The sequence below is a fragment of the Neovison vison genome, chromosome 1 (assembly GCF_020171115.1).
Source record: "Neovison vison isolate M4711 chromosome 1, ASM_NN_V1, whole genome shotgun sequence".
Taxonomy (NCBI): Eukaryota; Metazoa; Chordata; class Mammalia; order Carnivora; family Mustelidae; genus Neogale; species Neogale vison.
This window is the reverse complement of record NC_058091.1, coordinates 94,046,843-94,071,460: the sequence shown is the minus strand read 5'-3', so window position 1 is coordinate 94,071,460 and position 24,618 is coordinate 94,046,843. Positions and strand designations below refer to the sequence as shown.

General features: G+C 38.2%; 1 protein-coding gene across 1 annotated transcript in view; it reads left to right on the top strand.

Annotated features, from left to right (window-relative positions):
• Window positions 1-23,870, top strand: part of PTCHD4 (patched domain containing 4) — a 182,759-nt gene extending 158,889 nt beyond the window's left edge. The window contains exon 3 of the mRNA XM_044252503.1: window positions 22,237-23,870. Coding sequence (XP_044108438.1) covers window positions 22,237-23,870 — 1,634 coding nt within the window. The remainder of the gene's footprint in view (window positions 1-22,236) is intronic.
• The last annotated feature ends 748 nt before the right edge of the window (window positions 23,871-24,618 follow it).

The following is a 24,618-nucleotide window of genomic DNA, read 5'->3' as shown; positions in this document are numbered from 1 at the left end:
CCTAGCAGCAGAAATAGACCCTGGAATATTCCTCATTGTGTGGAATGACTGCTGTGAACTAGCTTAACTGAAACTTCATCTCAGCTTCCTTTGTATTTTTTATTCAATTAACCTTCATTAAACACCTAGGATGTGCAAGGCACTCTTGGAAGGGTAGGACCCCACAATGCTCCCATGGATCCCAGCTGAATCAAATAGGTCTTGGTCACAATGTAGGATAAGCTTGTCAGGTCCTAGACTTCTATAAAGCATTTTAACTTAATTTAGTATATTTGCCTCTTATTCTTGGCTTCCTTTCACACTGTGAGGCCAAACACAACAACTGGCAATGGTCCGAATAAAAGCAAGCAAGCTGCTAGCACAGGGAGAAACACCGTTGCTTGGCAGACTGTCTGATCATGGCATAAGGAAGGTCTGTGGCAAGGAGGAAGCTGACAGGTAGCAGCAGAGCAATGTAGAAGGAGCTGAGACTGGCACATCCAGTCACTAAAATAAGTGTGTTTGGAGAAAATGAACACGACAAGATTCTAGAGACGTGATTTAGGTCATTCTTTCAATATGCCCCAAGTCTCTGTCGTGTGTGAGGTACTGAGATATTGTGCTTAGCACTGGGGATATGGAGGTGACTCAGATTCAAGCTGGTAGAAATGAAGGTAGAAGCCTTCCCTCAGGCTCCAGTAATACTCTTTGGTGTCACCACACAGAACTTAAGAATTTATCATAGTCAAATACATATAACAAATATCTGTATACACTTCCTACTCTTCAGAGCTATAGGTTGATTGAAGGCAGAGACAGTCTACCATTTATCTTTGCTCCCTCAGCATAGAACCAAAAATAATATTTTTCATAGTAAAAATATAATAAATATCTGTTGAATTTAACTATAGACACCCACTTCATGTGATCCATATAATTATCTCTCTCCTGAGTCACTTGCAAGCCAGCTCCTATGTGGTTGCTAGACTTGAATTCTTGGCCCCTTCAATTCATATTCCTCATGGGGCCAGAATTCTGTGTAAAACGTAAAACTAACATGACTTCTTTTGCCCCAACATCCATCAGTGAACTTACAATAAAATCAGAACTCCTTCACATGATCTACAAAGCCTTGGATTTTCCAACCCATTCTTTATCTCCAAACAGACTCCATGACTCCTTCTTCATCACTGTCAAACGTGCAGCCAAAGGCCACCTGGGTGGCTCAGTCAGTTAACCGTCTGCATTCAGCTCAGGTCATGATCTCACGGGTCATAAGATCGAGACCCCAACCTCACATTGGGCTCCCTGTTTAGTGGGGAGTCGCTTTGCCCTCTCCCTCTGCCCCTTCCCCCTGCTTGTGCATTCTCTCTCTCTTTAATAAATAAATTTTTAAAAATCTTTTAAAAAATTGTAATGAAGAGAAACAATGGTTCTCACCAATGCTCTTTTGCATATCCAAAAGGCAGCTCCATTGCCATAATCCTCCTCCCAGGAGATTTTAAGTCAGAGGTAGGCAAACTTTCTGTAAAAGGCCAAATGCTAACTATTTTTAACTTTGCTGGCCATTTGGTCTCTGTCGCAACCACTCCACTGTGCAACACTCCATAGGCAATATGTAAATAAATGAATGTGACTGTGTTCCAATAACATATATTTCCAAAACAGGCAGCAAACTGATTTGGGCCCACAGGCTGTAGCTTGCCAACCCCTGTGCTAAGTGATCAGAGTCACAGCTTTAGATAACACATCTTTATCACCTGGATCATTGCAAAACACTCCCAGCTGGTACTGATCCTTTCTCACTTGCACCTTAGCCTTCTATTCTCATCACAGCAACCAAGGTGATCTTATCAATGCCCTCCACCCTCCCACGTCTTGCTCCACATAAAAAACCAACATTCACACTGTGATCTACAAGGCTCTGTCTGTCCCTCATCATGATATCTCTGAGCTTAACGATCATCAGCCCTCCCTTCTCTCAGTCCACTGCAGCTACACTGGCCTTGGGCTGCTCCTTGAACAATTCGGGCAGGTTTCTGCCTCTGTGCCTTTGCATTCAAGGTTTTCTCTACCTAGACTACTCTTCTCCTGAAGATAACACATCCAGCTTCTTCACTTCTTTCTGGACATCTTCCAAAAGTCATCTTTATGGGAAGGTCGTTCTTAGCCACCCTATCTAAAAATCTCCCACCCCAGATACCTGTAATCCCTCTTTTCTGCATAAGCTTTTCCTAATTCACCAATACATAATATATTATATGTCATGTTTATTTATCTTATTTACTATTTGTCTTCTTCCCCAGAATATAAGCTCCACGAGCCCAGGGATTTCCTCTGCCTTGATCACCGCAGTATCCTTAATGCCTATAATAGTGCTTAGTACATAGGACACACTCCATAAACATGTATTGCTTGAAAGAATGAATGAATAAGAAAGCCCTCTTTCCTTATAGGTGCTTCTGGGCCAAACCAAGACACATCATGAGTAATTTTATTTTTCCCTTTTGAATGTTTTTAAGAAAACCTATCAAATTTCCAGCTGAAAAACTTTGTATGTATTGTGATCATCTGTGCTCAAGTTAAGAATACTTAATAGTCTCATTTTATCTACTTCTTCTCTTCTGAACTGTATCCCTCCACTGACGGTATGGAAATAGAGGGAGGGAGATTAAGATGCAAAACTCAAAAAGCAGATGTATGTTTGTTTGGGTTTTTTGTTTGTTTGTTTGTTTGTTTTTCTCAATGCAATGGAAATTGGTTTTGGGTTATTGAGAAGTTTTGCTTCAGTTCTGTGGGTATTTGTGAATTGAAGATATGACCAACCCTTCTCATGGGTCATGAAAATGTCAGAAAAACTCTTCTTACAGAGCTCCAAGAAAAGCAATTCATTTTTGTAATTTTAAACAGAAAGCACTATGTGAATATATGTTTCTTTTGTACTTGGAACAAAGGAAAATATCCAGTTTTTTAAGATTCAAAAGTGTGCGTGGGTTACTTATGAGCATATGAAATTGGCCCAAGTTAAGACATATTTGACAGTTACCCCATCAAAAGAGACAAAGTAAGATTAGAATTTGGATTTATTTATATGTGATTGAAAGGAAATCAAAGTAGTTGACATTTTTTTAAATTGGCTGCTTTGTTTGAAATGGAAGGGAAAACGATTGCTAATTAATATTCAGGCTGAAATCAAGAATGTCTCCCATTTCTTTGTCAGTCAATATTCTCTTAATTTTCTGAGTTCTAAAATCATTTATTTAATTTCAGTTTTCCCATGTATTTGTTTCCCTGAGCTCCTGTAGTTTCACTTCTAAATGGTATGCAGTACCTTGAACACAATAGGTAAATAACAAACGCCTGTTTCCTTAGCAACTTGAATTCTTGTGCAAGTATTTCTTAAATATATGCCTTCTCTCAATGAGACTGCAAACCCTTAAAATAAAAATGTATCTGAACCTACTTTCTTTTCTAATCACCCAAAATCCAGAACATACTAGTTACTAAATTGTGTGAAGAACAAAGGCAAAAGAAATATAGAAGAAAAATTAAACTTCCTTATAACTTACAGCCCATTGACAAGTACCTGAGACAGACAGAGTGACCTTCCTCAAGGAGATTAGCTGTCTCCACATTATTACTTTGCTAGAGGCAAAAGGCAACCTTAACTTGACATTAGCCCAACCTCCTGGATCCTTCCTTTATCTCTACCCACTAAGATATATGTTGGCAATCATCCTCCATGCATATGGTCCACTGATATATATCTGAAGAGTCTCATGATTAAGGTTTTACCAGACAGTAGTAAATGACATTTTCCTAACAACAGCTAACCCCTCAAGGTCCTGGAAAACTTGTTTCCATATTCCTTAGAGACTTATATTATCCCTCACCTCCTTCCCAACTTGAACTACATAATGGGCCACTCCTCATGACCCCAGTGCAGCTCTTTCTGCCCACAGGTCCTGTCCCGTGATTTAATAAAACCACACTTTCTGTTCATTCCTGGACCCCAGCATTTCCTATCACTAAATACTTGTTAAACTTGATTTGTTAAAAAGAAACATTGAAGGATGCCTGGATGTCTCAGTCAGTTAAGTGTCTGCGTTCAACTCAGGTTATGATCTAGGGGTCCTGGGATCAACTCCTGTGTCAGGCTCCCTGCTCAGTGGGGAGTCTGGTTCTCCCTTTCCCTCTGCCCCTCCCCCTACTTGTGCTCTCTTTCTCTCAAATAAATAAAATCTTTTAAAAAAAGAAAACCTTGATGCACAGCAGATATTCAGGAATTAAAGGATAATAATTTTACAGCATTTAAAAATAAGCATTTCCATAAAGCCTGCCATCGTGAGAGTCAGAAGATGTTAATTCATCAAGAATCAGACCTGTTGTTGTGTTGTTACTGGTTTTGTTGTTCTTATTTTTGTTGTTAAAAATCTCTAATTCCTCAGTGTTTTCACAATAGTTAAGTCAGAAATATGAGCTGAGCTAAGAAAATAACACTTATTCTAACTGTACTGACCTGCTTGTATTATTTGTAAGGTGGCAGTGAGTTATCTCCACTGAGTTTACATGAGTTTAGAAATGTAGTTCTAAAAAACAGACAGGAAGATAGGAAGAAAGGAAGAAAAAAAAAACAAGGAAAGGAAGGGGGAGCACCTCTGTTGGAAAGGAGGAATAAAAGCACAAATTTCAAAGATGAAACATGAAGATTCCTTTCATAGAGTCTAAAAGGTAGGAAACAATATAATGTTAATAATAAGCAGATTTGTGTAACACTGACATTTTATTCTCGTCTAGGAGCCTAGCTCGCTGCTCTTACACGGTAAGTATCCTCTATGCATCTCTTCCCTCCCTGTGCTTGATGCTGCGCATCTGCAATGCACACCATCTCTCTCTCCCACCTGACTTCTCTCATGGGAAAACTAAATTGGTTTAAAATCATGTGGGAACATTATAAATACTGTTTGGTGATTAGAATAAATTGGCTCAAATCACATAGGTACTTTCCTACATTCTGACTGATGAGGAAATTTAGATATGCTATAATTTATAAACAAAATGAAGGAAGTTAACCTGGCAAGATACAAGAGGTAGGAACAACTTTTGCATTTAAGAAATTGAAAGGGAAGAGAAGGGCACATTTCCCAAATCATCCAATGAGGCCTGTATTAGCCTGACTCCAAAACCAGATAAAGACGTCACAAGGAACAGAAACTACAGAGCAGTATCTCCTATAAATAGAAACACAAAAATTCTCAACAAGATATTAACAAGTCAGATCCAATAATATATAAAAAGGATTGTAGGGGCACCTGGGTGATTCAGTCAGTTAAGCATCTGACTCTTGATTTCAGCTCAGGTCATGATCTCAGGTCTTGAATATTGAGCTCTGCATCAGGCTCTGTGCTGAGTATGGAGTCTTCATGAGATTCTCCCTCTCCTCTTCCTCTACCCTCAGACCACCACTCACGTGTGAACTCTTTTTCTCAAAAAAAAAAAGTAAACAATGACCAAATGGAATTTATCATCTAAATGCAAAGGATGTTTAACATCTAAAAACCAATTGATGTAAAACACCTTAACAAAATAAAGGTCAAAAACTACATGATCATCTTAATACATACAGAAAAGGCATTTGACAAACTCTTTTACCATAAAAATATTTAACAAATTAAGAATAGAAAGAAACTTTCTTAGGATTTAAAAAAAAAAAAAAAGCATTTATGAAAAACCCAAAGCTAGCAGCATACTTAATGGTGAATACTTTGTCCTTAAGATCAGGAGTAAGACAAGGATGTCTGCCCTCACCACTCCTATTCAACATTGTGCTAAAAATTACAGCCAGAACAATTTGGCAAGAGAATGAAATAAAAGGCATTCATATTGAAAGGATGAAGAAGCAAAACTATCTCTGTTTGGAGATGACATGATCTCATCATAGAGAATTCTAAAGAATCCACCAGAAAATGGTTGAGACTAATAGATAAGTTCAGCAAGATTGCAGGACACAAGATTAATATATAAAAATCTATTACATTTCTATATATTAGCAATAAATAATCCAAAAATGAAATTAAGAAAATAATACCATTTACAATAACATTAAAAAGAATAAACTCATTAGGAATAAATTTGTCAAAAGTAGTACAAAATTGTACTCTGAAAACTACACAACACTGTTGAAAACAAGCTTTGAAAGACCCAAGTAAATAGAAAGAGATTCCATGTTCATAGATAAGAAGAATGTCTATAATGTTGCAGTGAGGAAGACACAGGGGGGTTGGTATGAGGATAGACAAATTGATCAGTGGAATAGAATTGAGACTCTAGAAATAATTCTTAATGTTTATGGTGGGTTGACTTTTAACAGAACTGCTCAGATAATTCAGTGGGCAAGAACAGTCTTTTCAATCAGTGATACCAGGACACTTGGATAGCCACATGAAAAAGAGAGAAGGTGGACTTCTTCCTTACACCATAAGTAAAACTTAACGCAGATAGATCATAGACATAGATGAAAGACTTAAAACTGTAAATCTCTTCAAAGAAAACATAGGAATTACTTCTGATGGCCTTGAAGCAATGTCTTCTCAGAAATGACACCAAAAGCAACAAAAAGAAAAGATAAATTGGACTTTCCCCAAATTAAAAACGTCTGTGCTTCAAAAGATACCATGAAGAAAGTGAAAAGAAAACCAACAGAGTGGGAGAAAATATTTGCAAATCACATATCTGGTCTGACTTATATTCGGAATATGGAAAGAAGTATTATAACTTAGGGGTGCCTGGGTGACTCAGTCAGTTAAGTGTCTGCGTTCAGCTCAGGTCATGATCTCAGGGTCCTGGGATGGAGCCCCATGTTAAGCTTCCTGCTCAGTGGGGAGTATGCTTCTCCCTCTCCCTCTGTCACTCCGACTGTTTATACTCTATCTTTTTCAAATAAATAAATAAAATCTTGGAGGCATAAAGATCTATAACGTAATAATAAAAAGACAAATAACCCAGTTAAAACTTGAGCAAAAGATTGGGATATTTATCCCAAGAAGATAAACAAATGGCCAAAAAGCTTGAAAGATGCTCAACCTCATTAGTCCTTAGAGAAGTGCAAACCAAAACCACAATGAGCACATCGTATCTGTTAGGATGGCTAAATTAAAATGTTGGACAATAACAAATAACAAAATAACAAATGTTGCTGAGGTTGTAAAGGATCAAAACTATTTATATATTGCTGGTGGAAATATAAAATTATACATTTCTTTTGGAAAACAGTGTGATGATTCCTGAAAATGCTAAATGTAGAGTTATCATATGACCCACAAATTCTACTTATAGGTGCACAACCAAGAGAAATGAAAACAAATGTCCACACAAAACTTGTAAACAAATGTTCACAGCAATATTACTCATAATTGCCAAGAAACAGAAACAACCCAAATGTCCATCAGCTGATGCATAGATAAATAAATGTGGGATGGCCATACAGTGCAATAATATTTGGCCACAATTGCACTACTGGGTATTTACCCTAAAGATACAAATGTAGTGATCCAAAGGGGCACGTGCACCCGAATGTTTATAGCAGCAATGTCCACAATAGCCAAACTATGGAAAGAACCTAGATGTCCATCAACAAATGAATGGATCAAGAAGATGTGGTATATATACACAATGGAATACTATGCAGCCATCAAAAGAAACGAAATCTTGCCATTTGCGACAACATGGATGGAACTAGAGCGTATCATGCTTAGTGAAATAAGTCAAGCGGAGAAAGACAACTATCATATGATCTCCCTGATATGAGGAAGTAGTGATGCAACATGGGGGCTTAAGTGGGTAGGAAAGAATCCATGAAACAAGATGGGATAGGGAGGGAGACAAACCATAAGTGACTCTTAATCTCACGAAACAAACTGTGGGTTGCTGGGGGGAGGGGGGCTGGGAGAAGGGGGGTAGGGATATGGACATTGGGGAGGGTATGTGCTTTTGGGTAAATTGGAAGGGGTGGTGAACCATGAGAGACTATGGACTCTGAAAAACAATCTGAGGGGAGTGAAGTGGTGGAGGGGTGGGAAGTTGGGGTACCAGGTGGTGGGTATTATAGAGGGCACGGCTTGCATGGAGCACTGGGTGTGGTGAAAAAATAATGAATACTGTTTTTCTGAAAATAAATAAATTGGGAAAAAAAAAAAAAGAAACAAAGGACTGACACATACTACAATATAAACGAACCTTGAAAACATTATGGTAAATGAAAGAAGCCAGTTGCAAAAGACTACATCATCTCATTTATGTGAAAAAGACAAACTTATGGAGACAGAAAGTGGATTAGTGGTTGCCTAGGACTGAGAGGTTAGGAGATAGAGATGGAGAGTGAGGAGTGACTACTAATGAGTATGGGGTTTCTTTTGGGGTGATGAAACTTCTCAAATTGATTGTGGTGGTGGTGACTCCACTCTTTAATACACCAAGAAATCATTAAGTTGCATACATTAAATGCGTGAATTGTAAGTCATTAATCTCAATAAGGTTGTTTGAAACAAAAGGAAGGGTTTACCTTTCATTTCTTTTTTTTTTTCTATTTAATTTGCAAAGCTCATTAGGACAACGTGCAATGTTATTTCAGCAAATGTTTGATCTCCAGACTCATTCTCTAAACCCAGTAAGATGAATTTGAAGTCAGAAATCTTTAGTAGTGGGGCGCCTGGGTGGCTCAGTGGGTTAAAGCCTCTGCCTTCAGCTCAGGTCATGGTCCCAGAGTCCTAGGATCGAGCCCCACATCGGGCTCTCTGCTCAGCAGGGAGCCTGCTTCCTCCTCTCTCTCTGTCTCTGCCTACCTGTGATCTCTATCTGTCAAATAAATAAATAAAATCTTTAAAAAAAAAAAAAGAAATCTTTAGTAGCTGTACACTATTATGCCTATGTTACATTTTAGGAGCATGATGAATTATTGCTGTTTCCACAACCATTTCACAAATACCAACCCATTTGATGGCAGTCAGGAAAAATAATTCATTATATTTGTCGAAAATATTTCCTAAGCATCTATAATGGTACACGTAAAGTACAGTGAGAGCTCAGTGCTTCGAAGCCAAGTGATGTCTGATATTGCTTCAGAAGTTGGCAAAATATGTAAATTCATAAGAACAATGGAAGAACAACAAAAAGTATTTAACTATATGCATTACATGGTAGAAATTCTTCTGAGAATCCCAGGATTTTTATCATATATAGTATCATATAATCGGCTATAAAGGGGAGAGGCCCTCCTAGACCGTAGCTAACATTTTGCTTTAATATTTATTCTCTTGTCTCTTGTAGAAGCAAATACTCTTCCACTTATGGATACTTCTATTCTTCTCCCTGAAAAATAAAATGTCTAAGAGTAAATCCTTCTATTTATTCATGCAAACATTTTATTGGATTTTTCTCCAGGAAGAAGAGTGACCTCTTTGGAGAAATGGGAAAATCTGACATTCAATGGCCCCAAGAGCAGTAGGGACCTAACCTAAAAAGCAAACTTGTTTCTCTTTTCCCTCCTTCTTCTCTTCTTTCCTTCCCTCCTTCCCTTGTTCTTATCCCCTCTTTATTTTCCTGCAGTGACATGCCCTCCCTCCTCTTGAAAGGATGGATGTCTTCCTGAAGTGATTTTGCTTTTAATTGGAAGGACATCTACATTGGGTTGAAAGGTAGAAGCCTCTGATATACTCTCATTCAGTTTTATATAAGTGAGCTGATGAATTTGTTGCTGCTTCCCTCTGGTCTTTGTGTTTCCCTTTTTTAAAATAATCCTTGAAAAGAAATGTGAGTGGTAGCATGTGCACATTAAACTGACCTTGAATCTCCAGTACTACTGTTAGAAGTTCTTTTGCTAATCCCATGCTTCCATTCTTATTCAATGAGGAAAATTCCTTAGACAACATTATATATTTCACAGTTTTGCCTAATTACTGCATAGGGGAAATAATTGGAAAGCACAGGGTCAGGTCAAATTATGGGAATGGCACTCTTTACAGATATTTAAAAATTAATTTTAATTTAAAAATTAATTTTAAAATTAATATTAGCCAAAAAGATTCTGTAAATTACCTAAAATTTTAGATACAGGGTTATGATGGTTTAAAATGCAATTTAGAAATACCAAAAGCTGTTTTGGAAGGTTCAAATAATAACAAATAAAAAAGAAAACTGTAGGAATGTCTAGGCAGCTCAATTGGTTAAGCAGCTGCCTTTGGCTTGAGTCATGATCCCTGGGTCCTGGCATCGAGTTCCACATTGGGCTCCTTGCTCACCGGGAGTCTACTTCTCTCTCTGTCTGCCCCTCCCCCTGCTTGTGCTCTCTCTCTCTCTCTCTGACAAATAAATAAATTAAAATCTTCAAAGAAAAAAAAAAAGAAAGAACAAAAACTGTAGCTTTGATATGAGTATTTATGATATGCCTACTCTATAACTATATATTCTTTCACTGATCATTTCATAGGTAATGTGTGGAAATCAGTCATCTCAATCAATCAGTCCTCCTCCTTGCTCGGTTCTGTGCAGTGGAGAATGTATACCCAAGGAGCTAAATAAAAGCCATATATATTTGCATCCTTATTCATGGAGGGACAGTATTTCCCAAAGTTCCTCATAAAGCTGGAATGGAGACCTTATATGGTACCAGAGACTAATGTGGGGAGCTCTACCTAAAAAATCCTAAATCCAGGTTTTCCCTCTCCTTAACTATAGGAAGAGTTAGGTCTTCAAGGCATCAGGCTTAAGATTTCCTTAGCAGGCCAGTTGCATGGAAGACTGATTTTCCTCACAAATCAAGTTGCCGTCAGAAGAGATCACGCTGGAGACCAACAATAAGAGATGAATAACATGTTTCCCTTTTAGAACAAAAGGGCCAAAAATGTTTCTGCATGGAATGAGAAATCTGAGGGCCAGCGCTGGCCCTCCTTACTCGTCATTAATATAAATAGTGCAGGATAGAGAAAGGGGGTTCAGCTTATTTCTTGTTTTAGAGGAATAGCAGCCAACTGATGATACATTGCTCTCAGGCTCCAACCACCAGATCAGCTATTCCTAGTACTTGGAAGAGTGTTTAAAGAGGAAGAATAAGAAATGGAAGTATACTCATCACCACTATCTGAATGACAGTAGATGAAAGCCGCCTATTCATGGAAAATGAGAAGTAGGAAATGAGAAAGCTGAGGGCAAATCCTGACTCTTACTCACTCATTAATACAAGTAGACTCTCTAGTACTATCCACATGAGAATGGATGGAAGCCAACTCTTCTTGAAAAAATGAGAAGGAAGTATTCCCTCCACAACATACTAGAACACCACAAATCTTGGAAGCTCAGAGGTACCCATTCACTCTTCAGTTTTATAATCACTATTTACTAAGTGCCAGGTATTGCCTTAGGAAATGATTATATAATAATCAAAGCGGATACACTCAATACTCTCAAGATCACAGTCTACTCACATTAAGATGAGAGACTAAAGATTTTGGATTCTGGTCCTGACCACCAAAAGAATTCTATAAATCTATGTGTCATGGATTCTTCTGAGACTCCATTTCTTAATTATTAAATGAGGGTGAACAAAATTAATATGCATGCCTCTAGAGCGGTGCATGAGATCCATACACAGTGATATTCTTCAGGATCCCCTTTGTGCACATCTGTTCATCAGTGACCTTTCCTTTGTACCCTGCCTACTTTGTCAACACACATCTGTTTTAGGAAACGACATGACAAACTCATTCAGCAAAAGAATGAAGAACCACTAAGTTTGCAAGATGAATCTTCCCAGAAGTATTTCTGTTTGCATGGAAGACTAACTCCTCAAGTTAAATACTGAAATAATTTCCAGTTGTAGATTTTCATATAGTTTAGCTTTCTTCTCCTAGTATAAATCCGAAATGTCAGGCAAGTCCACTGACAAATCAGACCAGCCCTGTTGCATGGAAAGCCAGTATGGGATCTATGTCTTTTTTGTTTCTGTTTTATTTTTACATGCATTAGTTTATTAACAGTCTTTGTAAACCTTCCCAAGAAGCATTCTGAGGATATGCTGCCTCGTAAGACAAAAACAGATCTTACTTTTGAGTACCTTCATAGTTGGTGAAAACAGGCTTTGTGCAGTCCTGACTTGACCACATCTGTCACAAAAATCACCCCCACCATCAACTTACTAGAATGTCATCAACCACTGCAGTGCAGAAGATGGAATGAGTGTCACAATTAACAACATGTAAATTCCACTTGTCTGCTGTGTTCCCCAACTGTAATTAAGAAATAATAACTGGACTTTTCATCTGTCAGTCCCTTTAATGCCTCAACCTGCCTTTGAGCTTTGCAAGTTTAGCTAGAAAAATTTTTAACAACATAAAACTCAAAAAATATTCTTTTAGTACTCACTGCATCTATGACACTGCTAGGTACCGAGGGACCTAGCTCATTCATTGAGTGGTTGTGACAGAAATACTTCTTGCATTAATTGACTAGTTGGTCAATTTCTTTGAGACACGTGTTCTTTTATTAAAGATTCCCATAGCAGTGTTAATAGAACTACCGCTTGAGGAATTTCAGAATGTGTAAGAGAGAATAAATTTTACAACCTGCTGACATTCTGTCAGAAGCTCTTTACTTAATATCTCTGGGCCCTGAATTGTTGTCAGTTAATTAAAAGTGAAAGTATTCTGTAAAAAAAAATAATGTGGACCTGTTTTTCTTAATTTTTATAATTGCTAAAATAGCTCTTAAGTTTTCATGTATCTCCAAATGCCAGAAACTTCCCTGAACTTTCTATTGGTCACAGGACCAAAAATCATTCTTCCCTAGAGTCCAGTTAGCTGTTTCATATCATAGCAAACAGAGAGGGATTTCATTTGGTTTTTTTGTTTCTTGATGAATCTTTGCCTAATGAAAATGGGCAGGACAAAGTCCGTAGGGATTATGATGATGGAAAGGAGTACGATTTATCACAAGAAGTCAGTAAGAGTTTCCTACAATTTCCTATCACTGAAGCTGAGTTTAGTGGCCTGGCATGTCATGATTCATTGTCATTTCTATTGATAATTTCAAGAATGAAACAGAGCCAGGTACTGTAGTATACTACAAACACATAGCCTAAGCCCCAAATGAATGTGCACTCATACATAAAAAGTAATGGCTAACATTTACCAAGTGTTTAATATGTGCCAGGGATGATGGCAAACATTTTATGTGGTCTATCTCATTTATTATTCTCAGCAATACTGCCAGGAAGGTGCTTGCATTCGCTGTTCTGCATGTGAGGAAAACAACATGGGCAGTATCCATGAAGGGATCCAGTTAGGGAGGAATACAGCTGAAGTTTGAGCCTGGGCATGAACACAAGAGCCTATACTCAGGGCCCACTGTGCCAGGTTACTATCCATACTACAGACTATCCTCTCTCCTGTGCCTTTGTGAATTAACACCGAACAAGAAAATGTTATGATAAGTATCAGAAAATATATAGCTCTTGTTTATAAATGTATGCTATGATAAAGCCGAGCTAAGCTGTGGACCACTAAATGTGAATAAAGTCCTAGAAAATATGGTGAGAAGCAGGTCTTCTCAACTGAAGGCTGTATTCATCAGGGATACATTCAAATAACACCAGTTCTGTCACTTCAAGGACCTTCTGGAAATGGTCTCCTTGTCCCTCTGGACTGATGAAACTTAGTCGTCTGCCTAGCAGTTCCCTTGTTCTCCTGGAAGGGACGATGGTTTCTTCTGTGAGTCACAGAAACAAACAGTGCCTGGAAAGCTTCCTTTTAACTTCCCTCCTGCTAAAAGAGAGCAACTCTATTATCTTATTCTGAACAAGCACACTCACATAAGGAACGTCACAATTAGCTGAATCCAGTTAACTAAAATCTTTGTTAATCAGCATTTTTCCACAATTAACTTCCAAGGACCAAAAAAAAAAAAAAAAAAGACAAATTTTAAAATAATAATCAGAGAGAACACTTTCCCTGGGCCTGGTAAACATTCATCCAAACTCCCACACTTCTACAACTATATAATACTATTCGAGAATAGCTAACATTTGTGGGAGCACTCATTGTGTGCCAGATATTTGTATTAAGGGATCCATGTATCTGTTTTTCCTTTAACATAGCAATCCCTTGAAGCAAATATTGTTATTCTCTGTTTTACAGTTTGCCAAATCCAGCCATAGAGTTCCTTTGCTCAAGGTCATACACTTAATTGATAGTGACGAGGAAGTATAAACCCTCAGAATGCAACACCTAACCAATATGCCATATTGACTCCTGATTATCTGTGCATAATGTAATAATGACTCTGAAAAATATCATTCAATAAATAGTAATAGCTCATTCATTGAGTGCGTCCTGTATGCCAGGCACTGCTGTAGGCTCATTGTAATTATTATCTCATTTAACCTACACATTAACCCCTTAAAATAGGTGCCATTTTTATTCCTGTTTTCTAGACTAAGAAAGTGAGGCATATAGTGGTTAAAATAATTCATTCATTCTAAACCAAAATGTGTTACTCTGGAGTACATCCTTTTAATTGTTACACATTTTGCCTTTTCTTTCTTCCTTTCTTTCTTCCTTTCTTCCTTCCAGACAGGACACAGAAAGGAAATACAAGTCTAATGCAATTTTAGAAAGATCTCCAGTAAAGTTAATCAACCAATAAAAGTTGAACCAAAAAGGAAGTTCTGGTTGATTAATTTAATGACTATTCAAATGATCCAATTTCTGAGCTTTCTGGTTAATTGAGTTTCCACTGGCTTTAGGCCATTTTTCTCAGAGAAAAATTCCAGCCCATAGGATGTTTTTGTTTCATCTTCACTGGTTAAAAAAAAAGGGGGGGGTAGCAAAATACTCAAGGATGTTCCCAGAAAACTTTGCCTTTGAGGCATTATCAAGCATTCATGCTACAACTTTGAAAATTTCTTTTGAACAATATTTATTAGGAAACTAAAACTGTGCATAATTTAAGTTTGCTAAGTAAGATTACTTCCATTTCAAACATGTTTCCCAGTGATTAAACCAGACATTTTTAAAGCATTGTCCAGATTTCGGTGTTGCAAAAATCCTAATTTGTCACTAATTTTACTCTTTATAGGATAGAAGATCCCATAAAGCTGTTAGTAATAATCATTACAAGAACATTTAAAAATACCTTTAAGACTAGACACAGATCATGACCAATTCAATTGCACAAACATTTACCGAGCACCCATATGTGTCAAATAATTGAAATACAAAAATGGAAATGATAGTGCCTACCCTAGACATTGAGGACCTTTCAGACTTACATAAAAAACAGGCACACCAATGGGTAATTTTAGTTGGGTGTAGTAGCAAGTGCTACCATATGTGCTGGAACACAGAGAAGCTTCTAAGTAGCTGAGTTAGGGATGAAGAGAGCAAGTGGAAGGTATTAGAGATGAGATAATATTTGAGTGGTATCTTTTTTTTTCTTTTCTTTTTTTTTTTTTAAAGATTTTATTTATTTATTAGAAAGAGAGGGAGAGAGAGCAAGCACAAGCAGACAGAATGGCAGGCAAAGGCAGAGGGAGAAGCAGGCTCCCTGCCAAGCAAGGAGCCCGATATGGGACTCGATCCCAGGATGCTGGGATCATGACCTGAGCCGAAGGCAGCTGCTTAACCAACTGAGCCACCCAGGCGTCCCTGAGTGGTATCTTTTAAGATTATTTATCTATTTATTTGACAGACACAGAATACAAGTAAGCAGAGAGGCAGGCAGAGAAAGAGGAGGAAGCAGGCTCCCGGCTGAGCAGAGCCCAATGTGGGGCTCGATCCCAGAATCTGGGATCATGACCTGAGCCGAAGGCAGGGGCCTTAACCCACTGAGCCACCCAGGTGCCCCCTGAGTGGTATCTTTTAAAATAGAAGTAGGAACAGCCAACTAAACAGAAGGAACACTGGATAAGGATCCCATATGATGCTGAACACATGAATGGTAACTCAAAATGTTGATTCAATATCTGGATTTTGTTGTTTCTGGTAGTGGCGGTGGTATTGGCTGATTTACTGGTTCAGTTGGTTGGATTTTATTATTTTTTTTCATTCTTCATTCTTTTTTTTTTTTTTTAAAGATTTTTATTTATTTATTTGATAGACAGAGAGAGATCACAAGTAGGCAGAGAGGCAGGCAGAGAGAGAGGGGGAAGCAGGCTCCCTGCTGAGCAGAGAGCCTGATGTGGGGCTTGATCCCAGGACCCTGAGATCATGACCTGAGCTGAAGGCAGAAGCTTAAACCACTGAGCCACCCAGGCCCCCCCATTCTTCATTCATTTGATTGGTATGGAAAAACCATGTAACCTAAGAACTCAATAGAAAATCAAAATACTTTCTTCCACCTGAGCTCAAGGATGATTTCCAAAAACACAATTACTGAAAGCATAGCTAATCAAAGCAGAAATAAATAAATGCTTAGAGAAAGGAAAAAGATTTCTCTGGAGCAGGTCACAAGAAGGAACATTATTTTTTACCTTTTTTTCTTATGCCTCTGAAAGGGGAGATGTCAAGCTCTCATGACCTGCAGAAAGCTTGACATATTCAAGTATAAAGGGAGGACCATTAGTACATCTTCTCAAAGCAAATGAAGAGAACTCTAATTCAGCTGATTAGAAAGAATTAGAAGCCCACAGATGGTGCTTATTAGAGCAATATATCAAGAGAAGCCCAGTAGGGAGTACTAATTGAATCAGTTGCAATTAGGTTTGATTGGATTTAATCCTTGTTACAACTATTTTCTTTGGAATTCTGGGTTTGGGAGAGATTGGTTTTGGGCTTAAAATGGCAACTGTAAAATTTATATTCAATTCACAGATGAACAGCATTGCTTTGAAGGAAGTCACCTCAGGTCTAGCCATGTCGCCAGAATTTTCCTACAGCTCCATAGGTGCAATCAGAGTGTGAAATTCACACTGGGATGCACAACTTTAAAGAAATGTTGTTAAGTGTGGGAAGGAATCTGTTGTCAGAGATCTATCTTACTTTAGAAGTCCTCTTTAGTTGTTGCAAAGGGATTGCTTCAGGCTCAAATGGAATTGTAACCAACTCTGAATATTATTTGGCTCATTTAGGACTGAAGTCAGTTTTGTTTGATAACAAAAGTACATGTTTTTAAATTTTAACTATTCATGATTTTCCTTCTAGCTGAACTGCAATGCCATGACCAAAAGAAGAATCCATATAATCTTCATTTTTTTCATATTTATCCATTGTAAATAGCAGAACTTGTTAAATTATTGTTAAATAGAGTATATTAGCTAGATGTCACATAAGTTTTGTTTGTTATTAAACAATGCTTCCATTTGCTTTCATTTGGAAAGAGGTCTGCAACAATATCCCTGAAGCCTTTTGGAACATTCAATACACACACATACACACACTAATCTTCTAATTCAATTCATTTCCTACCTTGGATTTCTCTCCCAGTTCCAACTATGTCCAAAACATTTTTACTCCTAAGGGTGCTCTCCCTATTCCTTCGTGAAATTTGCCAAGAGAAAGTTTATCCAATAATATCCCAGTTGAGCCACTTATTGTGGCATTCTAATATAGTTTGCAAATATATACTAATACAATGGAAGGAAACCATGATCAAAGTTTGGCAGTCATCTTCTAGAATATTAAATGCATATTTCCAACAATGCCTTAACCTACTAAACCAAACAAGCTAGTCTCTACTCAGAGAAAAAGAAATCAATGATAAATATGAAAGCCACAACTACCTCCTCTTAATTTATAGGTAAATCGGTGTCTTAATTCAGGTTATCCCATCAGTCTAGACTGCATCATTTCCTGCCTATCAGAAACTTGTAGTGCTTTCCCTAATCCTTCGGAAAGAACCAGGTGTCTTTTCACAGTTTGTACCATTCATCTCTTACTTGGAAAGAACACTATGATTCTTTAATGTCAGTTAACTGCTGACATATATGTCTCTCACCAGTCAGCAGCTTGAACAGAGTGGTTCATAAGACAAACTGATGCCTTAGGTAAGGATTAAGGATTTTGGTAGGAATGAGACAGAAGCAAAGAACAATCAGGACTAAAGTACCAGGAGAAAATATATTGGAATTGGTTCAGGTCGTTGTTCAGTAGGGCAAGTCACACTCATACGTGTTCTATCATCATCATCTGAGATGGTGGATCACTTTCTTTTGGGTGAATATCAATGTCTTGATTTCAGGTGCCTTGTCTGAATTGGAATAGGACCCTCGGTAGTGGTGGAAAAAGAGTGCATATACTCTTCCAAAAAGGTATGGTAGAACATTAGGGCTTTTTTCAAGTGGGCAGATATTTTAAAAAAATGGTATCAGCTTCAGAGTGGAAGCCAAAGTAAAAAGGAAGAAACTAAGAAAGAAAATGCCACAGAGGTTTGAAAGTAGGTTCTCCATGGTGGTTGGGAGCCAACTGAACAGCAGCAAGAGAAATTCCAAATTCTAATTTCTCCTGCTCTGTTTCATGAAATAGTTAAATAGTTACAAATCTGGATGAATGGATGGATGGATGGATGGATGGATAAGTTTAATACATACATACAAAACTGGAAGAAATACACAAAATTATTAACAGCAATTATCTGTGTTGTAGGACTATGAAACAATTTTTCACCATTATTTTTTCCATCTTTCCCAAATTTTTAATGGAAATGTGTCCTGTTTTTATAATCTGAAAAAGGTAATTAAAATTTTTATGTGTGTGTGTATGTGTGTGTGTGCACGCTTTTTTTCTTTTGACTACCAGTAATTCTCAACTGGGGGCAATTTACCCCCAGTCAGCTTTAGGCAATGTCTGGAGACATATTTGGTAGTCACAACTGTGGAGTGTGCTACTAGTATCTAGTTAGTAGAAGAAAGGAACCCTTATGAACACCCTATGGGACTGCTTCTAAAATTCATATGTATTAGAAGCTTTAATCTCTGTCTCAGAATTACCCAAGTAAAAATGGCCTTCTGGCCTGACAGATGTTGGAAAATATTGTGTTTCTTTCTTACCTTTATGTTTTATATGTTGACTAGTATAGGTCTTTGTAACAAATCAAAATACATATTGGATTGAATTGAATTAAAAGTATATAGCTCTACTGGAGACATAAAGATGCACAATACATTTTAGGAAGAGTAGTTAAAAGATACATTTTTTTCAACACATCTAGAATCAAGAATTAAATGAATTCAAGAAGTTAGTGGGCGTCTTCTGGGCATCTAGCCTTTGCCAGATGTTTGGCAGAGTATAAGAGTAACATAAAATGTATTCCCTGACCTTGAAGAATTTGCAGTCTAACCAAAAAAATAGAACATATTCTAAGAAAACCATTTGTTCCAGAGCAAAACAGCACATGGTTGTGTGCCAAAATGAGTAACTAATTAGTGCAGTAAGACCTTAAGGAACAGAAAAAATCAATATGTCTGGAATTGTCAGAGATGGTTTCCCGGCAAATTAGAGAATTGAACTGATGCTTACCAGACGGATGGACAGAATTTCCTTGTGACCAGCAATGAGGAGAAGGTATTGTAAGGCAGAGAAAAATAGCATGAATAAAACTAAGAAGATAAGACTGATCATGGGCAGGTTCACGGAGAGAGGAAAGACCACCCTGGATTCAAGGTGCAGGTAATAGATCTGAACTGCTAGGAAATAGCTAGATTATGGGGAGAATCAAATGAGTGAGTATCAGGAGGAATGGCCTGTAAAATATCTAAATCTATAAATGGGATAGAATATTCCTTCTCCAAAGTTTGGAAATTATGTGTTCAGTCTTCATCACACTTAGAGTGGTTATTTAACCTAATACGGTTTAGCATCGTCTTCCCACACATACAGACCTTTATACTATATAAAGCAACAATCTGGCCTACATAGTGTACCTACTATTCCATAAAAGAGTGACCATTAGCAAAGGAAAGCCAAATTTAGCTGCAGCCCCATGTAGCCTTTTCCCTCCTTATGACTACAAAGATAGCAAGAGTCCTCATTTCAGAAGAGAAGTGCTCTAATTAAAGAATTATTTTAATTACTTCAGCTAATATCCTAATATTATGTTTTTGCCAAGGGTGTGAAAGAACAAGTATTCTGTTTGGTCAAAGAGTCCTGCAGAAGATAAAAATGAAGAATTAATGATGTGTAAGAGTCATCAGACTTAAAAAAGTGTTAGACTTAACTCAGTGCCCATATATGCTGAGCTAGTAATTAAATGCAAGGAATAATAGATCATTGCCTCCAAAAAACCACACACACACACACACACACACACACACACACACAAAAAGCTTACCATATACATAAATGCAATTTGCCTAACCTTTACTACTTGTTAGGATAAACTTATCTTTTCTGACTGGGGACTCAGAAAAGAGAACTTTGGAAGTTCGATAGGCTTTATATTTAGGATAAGAAGAACTCCGATGCAGTAACAATTAATAATTAATAAGAATTCCCAAGATAGGTGAACCCATGTAACTTTGAAATAAAATATTAACATTAGATATATTTAAGCCTGTAAATACTATAGTCAAGTTAACTATAAAGCAAGAATTCTTAGATCCTCATTTAAAAAAGGTTTCTGTAATAATAACTCACCTACAAAACTTTGTTGGTTAGGAATAGGTTCAGCTGCATATAATAACCTTACTTACAGTGACTTAGACAAATGGAGATTTGGCTCTCTTTAAAGAGACTTAGAGAAGATGGCAGATTGAGGCTCTTATTGGTGGCTCTGTGATGCCATTTAGGGCAAAGTTCCTTCTGGTTTTCTAATAAGCATCTTTAAGTGACTATCAGTTACACTTCCCAGAAATATGTCACATGAGCCACCTCTACTTAAAAGGTAGGATGGGAAATAGTTTTTAATTGTGCCCGATGCAGTCTGCCCCCCCCAAAAAAAAAGTAACAGAGAAGAGGGGAAATTATAGAGACCAATTAGCAACTCTATCAACAACACAAAATCAGTGATTTAGTAGGACCCCAGCCATTATCATATGTTTGTTAAAGCATTGCTTAGTGGATTCCTCCAATATCTAGGTACTGCACAAAGTCCATTTTCCAAGTTTTCTTGAACTAGGTCATTTTGTGCCTTTAAGCTACATTGTGTCTAATGGATCTCTTGGAGAAGAGCCCAAACACAGCTTGCATCCATTCATAGAAAATGTTTGTGTGTAGTATTGCTTTGCCTACAAGGGCAAGAGTGATGTATGAAGATCTTCACTCAGTCAGAAAGTTACCAATTGATACATTGTGAACAGTAATTGACAGAGCTGAATCAGAAGTGAAAAGGGGAAATTAAAGGTATGGCCTAATACCTTTATTTTCCTAGGTGCTTTCAGCTTTTGTTGATAAGGAAGCAAGCAGTAGTATCTTAAGAGCTGTTAAGTTCCTTGGGTGGGGGAAACATTCAGTATCTAACTGTTTCTGGTACATAGCAGGTGCTCAAGTAATATTTGTTGAATGAAGCTTTTGCTTATTTACCCTTATTAAAGAGTGTGCGGAAGTTGATTAAAAAGAACCATTCCCCATCCACTTTAATGAAGCAAATGTTAGTCAGCATCCATACTGTGTGAATAAAAGCTCTGTGAGGAGCCCAAAGGAAATGCTTGCTGTGATCTCTCACCCTGAAGGTTTTGCCCTGTCTTTTACGTGACCTGGCAAAGTTTTTCAACTCGCATCTAATGTTAATTAATCAAATCTACAGGAACAGGATTCTAGGCCATTTGGCCATCAAGTGGATTATTAACATCGTAAAGTCAATGTAAAGTGATTTTTAAGTGTTTAAAATCATCTTATGATTTCCTACATCACCATGTAAGTCAGCTTGTAATGGAGGTTCGGGACTATCGGTCAATGCTCCAGTTGATCAAGCACTCGGTTGGTGTGGAAGGGCATTTGAGGCTGCGTGAATAATAACTCCTGCCATTCACAACATATGACCCATTAAGGGAGACAACATGTGTGCAGGGGAAGAAAAAAAAATCACATAATGTCAATTGTATTTATGACTTGTCGAATTAATAAGACAGACAACATGGGTTTGGTTTTACCCAGAATACCAATTAATTTGGGCCTTGTTAAAGTGGACACATGGATAAAATATATCTCATGGTGTAACTCAGATTTTGAGACCCGGATAGGAGGATCATAGCATTTTGCAGCTTGGAGTATAAAGCACTGCTTAGCATAGATAATAGATAATAAAACAATTATTCTCTTTCTTTTTTAAAAAAACTAGGTCATGGAACTAAAGGAGTATTTGAGCTTCTGTCTGGATGGCGGAGAACAAGAGAGACTTTGCCCTTCAAAGACAGGGTGGCAGATGCCTATTCCGATGTGATGGTCACCTATACCATGACCAGCTCCTTGTACTTCATTACCTTTGGCATGGGTGCCAGCCCATTCACAAACATAGAGGCTGTGAAGGTCTTCTGTCAGAACATGTGTGTCTCCATTCTGTTGAACTACTTCTACATTTTCTCATTCTTTGGCTCCTGTCTGGTCTTCGCGGGCCAACTTGAGCAAAACCGCTACCACAGCATCTTTTGCTGTAAGATCCCCTCTGCAGAATACCTGGACCGCAAACCTGTGTGGTTCCAGACAGTGATGAGTGATGGGCATCAACAGACATCCCATCATGAGACGAACCCCTACCAGCACCATTTCATTCAGCACTTCCTCCGTGAGCATTACAATGAATGGATTACCAATATCTACGTCAAGCCATTTGTCGTCATCCTCTATCTCATCTACGCCTCATTCTCCTTCATGGGGTGCTTGCAGATCAGTGACAGAGCCAACATCATCCATCTGCTAGCCAGTGACTCCCCAAGCATTTCCTACGCCATGGTTCAGCAAAAATATTTCAGCAACTACAGCCCAGTGATAGGGTTCTACATCTACGAGCCCCTGGAGTACTGGAACAGCAGCGTCCAAGAGGACATACGGAGACTCTGTAGCGGGTTCACGGCCGTGTCCTGGGTGGAGCAGTATTACCAGTTCCTGAAAGTTAGTAACATCAGTGCCAATAACAAGAGTGACTTTATCAGTGTCCTACAAAGCTCATTTTTAAAAAAGCCAGAATTCCAGCATTTTCGGAACGATATCATCTTCTCCAAGGCAGGGGATGAAAACAACATTATTGCTTCCCGCTTGTATCTGGTGGCCAGGACTAGCAGAGACAAGCAGAAGGAAGTCATAGAAGTGTTGGAAAAGTTGAGGCCCCTGTCCCTATCAAAGAGCATCCGATTCATTGTGTTCAACCCCTCCTTCGTGTTCATGGATCATTACGGCTTGTCTGTCACGGTGCCTGTTCTGATTGCAGGCTTTGGTGTGCTCCTGGTGTTAATCCTGACTTTTTTCCTAGTGATCCACCCTCTGGGAAACTTCTGGCTGATTCTCAGTGTCACCTCAATTGAGCTGGGCGTTCTGGGCTTAATGACATTATGGAACGTCGACATGGATTGCATTTCTATCTTGTGCCTTATCTACACTTTAAATTTTGCCATTGACCACTGTGCACCACTGCTTTACACATTTGTATTAGCAACTGAGCACACCCGAACACAATGTATAAAAAGCTCCCTACAAGAGCATGGGACAGCCATTTTGCAAAATGTTACTTCTTTTCTTATTGGGTTGGTCCCCCTCCTATTTGTGCCTTCGAACCTGACCTTCACACTGTTCAAATGCTTGCTGCTCACTGGGGGTTGCACACTTCTGCACTGTTTTGTTATCTTACCTGTGTTCTTAACCTTTTTCCCCCCTTCCAAAAAGCACCACAAGAAAAAGAAACGCGCCAAACGAAAGGAGAGAGAGGAAATTGAATGCATAGAGATTCAAGAGAACCCTGATCATGTCACCACAGTCTGAAGGGGGTAGACAAATGGATTATTTTTCTTTCCCAGTATTGCACCACGATGCAGGGAGAGTAAAGCTCAGACCTCAGCTGCTTGGGCTGGCCAGGGGTAACAAGGAAAGTCAGATCAAGAGTGAATTGTCATGACACATCAAGGTGTCTGCTTCTTGGGGGCAAGAGAAAATCAAAGAAGAGGGAAATGTTCTTTGCAACCTTGTTCTCCACTAAAGATAAGTTTGTGGATGTGATCTTAGAGCTCTTCCAAGGAATGGACGAATCAATGGAGTATTAGACGGCCAAAAGGTCTAAACGCTTTCAAAAACAAAATGCTTAAGAAAGAGAGAGAGAAAAGGAAAGGGAAACTCTACATAGGGAAAATGACAGGAAATGTCAAAATTGCCATGGCACTTTTCTTATTTCTGTTTTGAACAGGTTGGTCAAAGGAAACCTATGCACTTGGGAAGTACATATTTAATCCCGTCTAAACCAAAGGACTTCCCAATCCATTTTATGTGTACATATATATGTATATATGCCATATATACATATACTTAGATTTGTCTTTAGTGTACATTGATGTTTGTGTGGAAGAAGGTATCCATTTGCTGATGGGCTGGGCTTTCTCTAGAAAGCCAAATTAGCCTTAGCCAAATACAGATGCATCAGTAGCAATTCAAAATCAACTCGTGTTTCAGCAGCAAGAGTATTACCCAACTGTGTGAGAGGCAAAATAAAGATGTGAGTCCATTAGATTCTACATAT